Here is a 9,852-nt window from a genome sequence, read left to right as displayed (position 1 = left end):
AACCCGGCCACGGTTGTTAGCACTCCAGCGTGTAACAAAAATCAAACGATTTATGTTTTTTTAATTAACCCAACAATTTGTTACGTGCCTCAAACTGACACACACACACACGCACACTCGCATACACACATAGCATGAGGTAGGTTCAACAAATGGCCATCTAGGAGAGGTAGCTGCTCCAACTCTGTGGCTAGTCAAGCTGTTAGCTGCGCTGTATGAGCATAGCGAATTCATATTTTGATTTATTGAATAGAAATCGATTGGATTAATCTAAAGAAATTATATTGCGGCTGCCGTTGCGACGGCTTGTCTATGAAAATTTGCCACGACCGAGCCGCTTTCCTTTCTGCTTCTCTTTCTCTCTCTCGCTCTCTCTGATGCACCCCCAGGAGCTGGTATTGAAATTAAAGAAAAGCAGGCAGAAAACTGTTTGTGCCAAGCAATTAAATTTGGTATTTTTATTATTTTTTTCTTTCTGTAATTTGCCCGAAACCTCCCAAACATGTTGATGAAAATAAAATGGTAACAGGTTTGGTTAGATTGAGCTTGGGCTTAGGCTGGCTAAAAAGTGCACGAATGTCTGCCAAAAAAGCTCTTAAAATATGTTGGGAGTATGCATATCGAGGAAATTTCATGGCTCGTTGCTAACTTGAACGCTTGAGAGTTAGCTGATTAAAAAGAAATAATAATAAATATATGCATTATGCTTTCAGCTCAATGCAAGTGACGGTAGCCACCTGAACTGTTTAACTATCACTTTAAAAGTCAAATCTATGGCAATCTATGGCCCAGCCCATGGTCTCGTGCTCCCAGCTGCACATAATTTTTTCCCATGCCAAAGTCGACGGCAAAAACCTTTAAACAAATCAAGCTGCGACCACACAAAACGCAACAACAACAAACAGCAACAAACAACGTCAACAACTGACAAACATTTGAGCGAGCAAGAAAAAAAGCCAACAAAAATGGCCAAAAAGCGCCACAGACAAAAAACTTGTTGACACAAAGCTCTACACCCATTGTATCGGGGCTATATGGGCAAGCCAGCTCGCTCTGGCACAGTGCACTCACTCGCTCTCCCGCTCTCTCTCTGTCTCGCTCTGTCTTACGTCTCTGTCTGCCGCTCCTGCTCTAGCACACAGCGAAGCGTTCACTTTGTGTCGGCACAATTTAAGTTTCAATGAGCGACTATTTGTTGCAATTTAAACTGAACGCGTTTATAAATTGACGTCGGAAACTGGCGTCGAGCGTGGAGTGCTCATAGGAGGCCACCAATAACCCCCTTACGGCTCCTCCATGGACAGGTAACACAGGGTGAGGAGTGTGGGGGGAATAGGCCAAATCAACTGGCAGTAGGCAGCGACTGTGACAGCGACAGCGATGCTGCCAGCTGAGGACAGGCAAACATTTTGCACGCTGCGTTGTTGTAGTTGTTGTTGCTGTTATGATACCCTATAGCTGTGCCAAAGCAGTGGGCATGCTGAGCTTCTCAAGCAGAATATGCTTAAATATTTTCCTCTACATTTCCAGGTCAGCACTACAAACGTATAGCCTATATATAATGACAGCTTTGCCCAAATATTTTATTCAAGCTATTTGACTGTTTACAGGGTATGTGCAGTCGTGCCAGCGAAACTAGATCACTTCGTCATGCTATTGTTGTTGTTTTTCTGGTTATGCTGCCTATTTTTGGTTTGTGTCCGAAAAAGTTAAGCGACGCTTAAACAACATAAATTAATTTAGACTAGTTATAGTTATCTACAGTTATAGTTGTCTGGCTTTTGTGGTCGACTAATTTGTGCGGTTGGCAGTTTTAATTTACCAGTTGTCCATTGTTCGCTGGGTTGAGCGGGGTATCGAATAAGTTAGTTTGTCAGCGAACTCATAAATTTAAATGTTGTCAACGGTTTTTAAGTTTTCAGGCAAAAATGCTATGCGACTTTAAGTTTCAGCCACAATATCTAATTGTAATCATTCTGAGCTTGGCTATATTAATTAATCGTGGTTGTTGTTATCACGAGGAGCCAAGGCTTAAAGCGTAAATGCAGAAGTCTTTGGAAGCCATATTGCTGCGTCTTGGTTAATTTGTACTCTGCGCAAGATCTGTGGGGCCGCCAGCCAAGTTATCCTTGGTATTCCGAACAAAAGACTCGAAACAAATTAAAAAGCCACGCAACTTAACTTTTTCCATTTGTAAAGAGGTTGGTAACAATGGGCCGCTCCCCACACTCAACACCATCGAGTGGCGATCGAGTCGGGGCAGACGCATTGGCACCACGATTCACAACACTTAATGATGGATTTTACACTTGGCTAATAGTTTTTTGATACAAAATTTAACGCCAAAGCCGAATTACAATAGTCACACACTCACGCACCTCCGCCCCGGCCACACACAGCAGAAACTTAATTAGTTTTCCAAGTGCAGCAACATCAAATATAAGAGGAAGAAAAATGATAAATTGTTGCCTGGCTGCTTCCAAGCTGTCTGGCGCGATCTGTGTTTCTGTGCCGATATATATTGAGTTACGATGTCAGCGGCGTGGATCATTAAAATTACAGAGTTTCCCAAGTTCCCAAGAAATGCCAGACTGGCCGCAGCAGCTGCTACACTGTGGCATCCACATCAAGAACTCAAGGCAATGAGAAGAAACTTTGTAATTTTTCAATAAGCAGCGTCCACCAAAACTAAATTAGCTGAGCGCAGGGAACGAGAGCGCATGCAAATTTCACAGGAATCAAAAACGCGAAACGTACAAATAATAATAAAAATAATCAAGAAGAAGCAGTTGGACACAGATAGGCTTATATACACCAAGCCCAAAAAGTCGTTGCAGCCGCGTGTGACTTATGACTGAAGCGAGGACTGAACTCGAGCCGGGACTCGGGCTGTCTCTGAAACTGGGATTCGGACGGCGACTGGACCTGAGCCTGTGACTGTGACTCTGCCAGTGCCTGGAACTGGCATCGTGTGTCTCGTTTCGTTTTGGACCATGTGCAGACAGTTGCGAAATTATATTTGCGCAGCGTCATGCAGCACCATTGTGTTCGAGCACTGGCGTCCGAGCAGGGATCGAGCGCGCCAAGCGGACGACTCCGCGGCCGATTTGTCAGTGCAGACGAATAGTTTAACTGGCCCAAGTGCTTTTTGATACACTCGCAGAAAAGTATGCGCATATGGAATCGAATTTCAGCTAAAGCGACTTGAAGCTGAGATTCTTTACGATCGAAGGCTCTGTGTGGAAAACAAACTAGGAAAACTGTTAACAAAAGTAGCCTTTGGATGCGGCTTGAATACAAATCTTCAAACTTAGTAATTGGAACACAACTTTTCGCTGAGTGTATTCGCTTTTGCAGGTTGTTCTCGGACACTGTGAGAGGCAGAGGCTGCCCTAGTCCCTTGGCCAGACTACATCATCGTCATCGTGCTATTCAAACAAATGATTTACAAAATGTTAAATGAATTATGCATTCTGCATATGCGACTGGGCCATTTCGTGCCATTTTTCATATTAGCTCCAAGTGCAGAACCTGTGCCTCGACTGCAACTCCAACTCCAGACTCCAACTTTGGTGTTGGCTTTAATAAATTGGCGTGGGGTGCGCCTGCAGCAATCGTTGTTGTTGTTGCTGTTCGCTTTGACCATTGTGGCTAAGCGTTGGGAATTCTATGTTGAGTCGAGCAATGTCAATGCCTAAGCAAATATAGCACTGCCTTTGCCAAAGACCTTTAATAATCAAGTCATATAAATTGAGTGCATTTTTCATAATAAATGAAGGGAATTGTCTAAATTATGCTGCTCAGCAAAGTGAAGATGGGAGAGTGCGTGTGGGTTTCTAAAGATGGAAAACATGGCTCAGCATAGATCAGGAAGGCAGATGACTAAAGCTGTTCAAACTTTGTCAAGGCAGGGAAAATGGAAAAAGTCAGAGGTGTTATAATGTTTCTATATTATTTTAGAGCTCAATAAGAAATTTCCCAATTTGTCCAATTTAGACGTGCCTTTCCCCAATTTTCTTGCATTGCTCTGCCTTTTCCCTCTAACTTCATCTTAGAAAAGTTCTCTCACTCTATCGTAAATTATAAACATATCGAGTGGCACCTCGTTATAAAATCTAGGCAAGGAACACAATCAAAATCGGGTAACAAGTCAGTGTCTAAGTGTCTTCATTAAACAGGTGAAATATGTTGATGTGCCTTAAAACAATATTTGCTCACTTTTGGCCCAATACAGCGCGCACACGGCTCTGTTTAGTTAGCAATTAAAGAGGGTCGGTCGATAGGTGTGGGGCAATGAAGCTGCTGCTGCAGTTGCAACAAGTGCAACACCCCCAGAGCTCCAGAACATAATGTCTATGCTGGCTGTCAGGGCTGATGTTGTAAACAACAGGCGCAGCATATTTAGTATGTGTGAAGTAAATGAATGTGCAACATGGGGCAAGCAGCAGCAATCGAAACTGGAGACTAACAGTAGCCAGGGATAGAGCTGCATAGCTAATTATGCTGAAAGAGCAGCAACCGCAGCTCCTTCGCTCTTCTGATACTCTGCAATTGTTAACAATGATTTGGAGAGGGAGGGTATATTGTTTATATTAGTTTATACTATGAATATTTATAGAGTAATAGTTTATAGTTTATGCTATGCATATTTAAACTAAAACTTCGTTTAATACCTCAACTAGAGTAATTGAATTTTTCGCTCGTTTTACAGAGCACAACTCGGTTAGGCATACCCAACTGGAACAGTCCTACGTGTCCTCTATCCACGCTGAGCACTTGAGCCCTCAGCAAGACCCTTGGCCTGCACTAAAACTGATTTATGCGCTATGCAGGGCCAGACTTGAAGGCGGCTGCCACGACGGCTGCATCTCTGCCTGCTGAAAGTTTCAAGTATTCAGACATTGTCGAATTGTCGACTTCTTGCAGGCAAAAGGTAAACTGCAACAGGCCACAACGCAACACATAAATATCAAAGAACATTGCATTGTGTTTGAGTTCTTGTGCAATAAAACAAATTATAATATAAACTCAACTTTAAGTTAATATATAAAATATATCCCATGTGTGTCTTTTGTGGGTGTGTGCGTGTGTGTTTATGTGCTCACTGAAAGTTGGGCGCGATTAGCTTTAGCTGTCGTTGCAGCCGCTGATTGAACTGTTGCAGCAGCTCCTCCCGCTTTATAAGGCGCTGCGGCGTTTGGAAGGTCGTTTCCGAATTGTATAGCATTTCCACCTGGGCGGCCATATTTTGTTCCATTTGCGGGCTTAGCTCAACGTCCGCTTGGTAGTAGTTGGTAGAAGCTCGCAGAGCATGCGCAGCGAGACGTGCCACATGCTTTCTGTAAGTAACGGGCGGAGAGTCCTTATCATCGTGCAGCAGATTCATGTCGACATCTACCTCGGGCTGGGTACGCCGATAGAAACGCACGCTGGGCACATAGCTGCTGATGCTGTAAGCGCTGCTGTTCGTTGTGCTGCTGCTATCTCTACTGTTGCCCGTTGGCAGCGAATGGCAGCTGCTGTTGTTGGAGCTACACTCAATTTTTCTGTCCCCCCAGGCAGCCGCCTGCAGTTTGGCCTGCGCCTGTAGCTCATCATCGCTTAGATTTATGTCTAACAATTCGTCCTCCTTGAGGTCACTGGGCCCCTTTAGCAAGGCTTCATCCGGGTCGTATGCCCTCTTTATCTTAGTCGATTCGCCCAGCTCATCGTCGCTAGGATACTGAACTCCTTTCTCCTCGCTGACTATGCTTGTCTGGGAGCGCTCCTTCGACAGCTCACTCTTCATGGCACTCTCTGGCAGTGTCACACAGCTCTTTGCCACATCAACCTTGTCGTCGTTCGGTTCAACATTTTCCATTCTGTTCGTCCTTTGAGGCTCCATTTCACAGCAATCGCTTTGGTCGCTGTAAATAATCTGTATAGGGCTACTCGCACGATCTTGATATTTCTTGGCCACACTTAGCTGGGATGGTGGGCTGCTTATCAGAGAACTGTTTGCACTCGTATTTCTGCTGCTTACAAAATAGTCATCGGCACTATCAGGTGCATATACCAAAGAGCTAGTCGCAACTGGAAAAGTCTGCATATTTTTAGTAGATCGTTCCGTGGGGCCTGTTGAATTCGCGGGTGAATGAAGCGTCTTCTGACCATTTGGAGCTTGCTCTGATTTATTGAGTCTATATGTAGTTCGCCGGGACTTGCGTAATTCAATCGATTTTGAGCTTTCAGTTTCACTTTGCTCAGCATTATAAGGCATGTGTCTGTTCCTCAATGACTTGGGTCTCTCCAAGGACTTAGCTAGAGAGTCGTCTGCTTGAGCCCGCCGTTTTGAATTTTCATCATTTGTAAAGCTCTGTGAGCTTTGCTCTTCCATTCGACTCGATGAACTATGAGTTCTATGTGATTCACTTTGCGAGCTAGAAGCTTGAGGATCGCTTTCCTCGTAAGCTATGGAATTATCTGTAAGTTCCTTGATAGGATCAACTTCTCTTTGAGATGTACTTCTTTGTGAATTTCGCTCTTCAATAGATCCAAAGGATGATTCATGTTGTTCACTAAAATTAGAGATAGTATCCTTACACTTATCGATTTGAGCAGAGCTTCCATTAAATACACTTCTCTGGGACATCACCTCTTTTTTAAGCTCTAGGGACTCGCTCGAACTATTTGCTTTAGTTTGCTCACACATAATACTCCCCGCTGTGCTATGCTCGTCAGCCCTCTCTGAGCTATTATCACTCTCTGAAGTATGTTTTAAGCTACTTCTTGTACTTGAAACTATTTGCTTACTATTATTACTAGATTTCTTTAAGTGTAAGCTCTCTTCGGACTTTTTAAGACTTGAGTTAATTTGATTGCTCCTTACGGAACGATCCGTGGGAATCGCTTCGATTGAAGTTTTCTCTAAGGATTTCGCAGAACCAACATAAATTTCACAATGCTCAAATTGTAGCACTTTGGCTTTCTTAACTTCATTATCAATTAACTTTGAGCTGTTTTGCGCAGACTGGGAACACGGTTTTTCACTGTTCTGCTCAGATATTTCACTTTGAACTTCGTCATGGCTTTCGGATTTGATGTCATTTATGTCTTCAGCTGCCGAATGGGTTGATTGACTCTTCACGGGCTCATCATGCTCATCAGTTAGCGGTTCTTCCATCTCTTTTACGTTTTCGGCACAAAGCTGTTCATAGCCAGAGCGCAGCTCTTGCTGATAGCAGTCGATAACATCCAACTGTTCTTGAATTAAATATTTGTAGTCCGCCTCGGTCAAGTGATTATCATCCACTGCTTGTTGAAGATGTTGCGCTTCTTTTTCGCTTTCATTTGAAGCCTCTGTAGTGCTCTCACTTTCATAGAGCTCTCCAAAATTCCTTACCCAGCGGGCAGTACGCACCCCGGACTTGGATCTGATGAAGGCATCTCTTTGATTTGCTTTCTGAGTGGTATATGCTTTGTAGATCTGCTCGGCTTTCTCCCGACGGACTCGTGACTCCTCGTAAATTTCGCTATAGATTTGACTAAAAGTTTTCGACTCGTCGCTCGACGTCTGCGTCGCTTGACTGGCTTCCGAGTCAGATTGGTCCCGAGCTGTTGGTTCTTTAGGCTTTGCTTGCTTACGCGACGAATGTAATTCTCCTTCATTTTTTGCCTTGGGCGGATCTTTAGACTTTGGCGATTTGGGCTTACCACGATTCATTTTAGTGGCTTTGCTATTGGCAAAAGTTTCCGGCTCAATTTTGCCTATGAAATTTCTTATAGCGATATTTTCAGGCATTTCATAATTGTCGACGGAGTCCTGTTCTGTAATGACCTTTTTAACACAAATAGCGGCACGTTTCTGGCAGCTTTTATATAATCGAGCTTCGCTGACATCAGGTGAGACAAAGTTAGCTGCAAACTTGAGTTTTTCTTTATCTGGCTGAGCTTGCTGGCGGCTTGACTCCTTCGCACGATCATAGCATCCTCGATCCCATTCAACATACTCACTACTCGAACTGAAGTTAACATTTTTTGGCTCGTAAGCTACATCAACCTCAGAATTGGCTTCACTGGCTGGACGCCGTTGCTGACGCCGGCTGGTAACATTTTGAGACATGGGACGTGAGGCGAAGAGGCACAAGTAGGATTTGAAGAAAACTTAGTCGAGTAGCTAGGCGAGCCCAATATCAACTAGCCCCGAGCTAGGTTCTATGTGTTGTGTGTGTCTGTTTGTGTGTGTGCGTGCTGGGGTGTTACATGTTGTTATGCTTGTTATTTGACATAAATAACACTGAAGCTGTGTTATCGCATAGCTAACTATACACAGACACACACATTTCATCACAGTAATGACCTTTGCTTTCGGCACAGCCATCAATTCGCGTTCAGGTATATGCCACACACACACACACGCACACACAGCGACTGCAACAACTTGGCAGCCAAAAGGGAGCCAAACGACGAGCCATGTGCTAGGCCACAAAACACAAAACCAAACGCAAATCAATTAGCTGCAGCAACAAGAAAACTTTACACAAAAAAAGAACTTGGAAGCTAAAAATAATTTGAAAAAAATGAGTTGAGTTCAACGAAATTTGTATGCTCTAAGGCTGAAAGTCAAGCATGTATTAAATATAAGAAAATGTTTCTGAATCAGCTAAGTGTAGCTAGGAAAGAGATGCTTAAGAAATGGCTGCGACTCTCTAGAACTTAATCAATTTGAGTCTACAGATCCTAACTCTCCAAGTTTCAAACAGAAGTCAAATAGAAGTGATTAAATCTTAATTATCATAAGCCTGACAAACTCTTTGTCAGAGTCAGTGATACCCTAACAATTTAGTAAATTTTAAGTGCCCCGAAACTTTAGTTTGCCCACACAACGCGTCCCAGAGTGCAGCGAGTACAATGTGGGCGAGCAATGGAGGCGGGCTCGAGGAGCGAGGAGGTGCTGCTGGCAACTAGAGGCCGGCCGATCCGTTAGCAGTGCCATTAGTGTCACTTAGCAGCTAATTATGCAGCGCTTGTGAATTACTTTTTAATTTGTTGCTGCGCGTGCACCAAAAATAAATAAAGAAACGCAGCAGCAAGAGGAGGTTGCCCCAAGAGCAGTTGCCGGGGCCAACTACAAAACTCAAGTGGCAAAAATGTTCGTTCGAGTGGATCCCAGACAAAAGTTTTGGACCGCGGCAGCCAGCTTGGCTGCTGGTTGCTGGCTGCTGGCTGCTGGCTGCCGGTCTGTTGACTACTTGGACCTGACTCCTTCTGTTGTTCCTCGCTGCGGCACGTGCTGTGGGCGTTCACTTTAATTTAGCTGCCTACCGTAGGGCACCCGAGGGCACACGGCGCACCTCACCTGCTCTGGCTGGCCAAAACGGACGAACGTTTGCCAAATGGGCGTGAGCTTTGCATATAGAAATTATGTTGTTAGCTGTTGCTGCAGCACAAGTGTTGCAAGCAGGTGAAAGGAGTACCTTTTGGAGGACGCTAAAGTAAGTAGTTGAAAGGAAGTTGATGAGGAAAGCTGGTTAAGTTGCCTACAATGAAAGCTATCATGCTTAAGCTTAAGTTTGAGTCTTGCACTCCATTAAAATCAGTATGGCTTAGCCCTTATTAACGTTATTTAGTAGCTGTTGCCAATTAATTCCAAGTTGCAAGGCAAGAGCTCGGCTCAATTGGTGTTTCTATCGCCCGGCTTTACCTTTTGATCTTCACGCCTGCCGTTGGCACGCTTCGAGCCGTTCGGTTCTCTGTTCCAAGTGTTAATTAGACAAAACTAATTAAAAATTTTACGCACACACAAGGCCCAGCCGCCAGGCAGCCTCAGTCGGACAGCAGCTTCAGACTGAAAGCCTTGTTGCAATCGAGCTG

General features: G+C 44.2%; 1 protein-coding gene across 1 annotated transcript; it reads right to left on the bottom strand.

Annotated features, from left to right (window-relative positions):
- Positions 1-5,058: 5,058 nt before the first annotated feature.
- LOC111595736 lies at positions 5,059-8,260 on the bottom strand. Its single transcript, XM_023309584.2, has one exon. The coding sequence runs from the start codon at positions 8,099-8,101 to the stop codon at positions 5,102-5,104; it is 3,000 nt and encodes a 999-aa protein (XP_023165352.2). The 5' UTR covers positions 8,102-8,260; the 3' UTR covers positions 5,059-5,101.
- Positions 8,261-9,852: the final 1,592 nt, after the last annotated feature.

The sequence above is a fragment of the Drosophila hydei genome, unplaced genomic scaffold, assembly GCF_003285905.1.
Source record: "Drosophila hydei strain 15085-1641.00,03,60 unplaced genomic scaffold, DhydRS2 tig00000063-arrow-pilon, whole genome shotgun sequence".
NCBI classification, from domain to species: domain Eukaryota; kingdom Metazoa; phylum Arthropoda; class Insecta; order Diptera; family Drosophilidae; genus Drosophila; species Drosophila hydei.
Note: the sequence above shows the minus strand (reverse complement) of the source record. Positions and strands in the feature narration are given on the sequence as shown.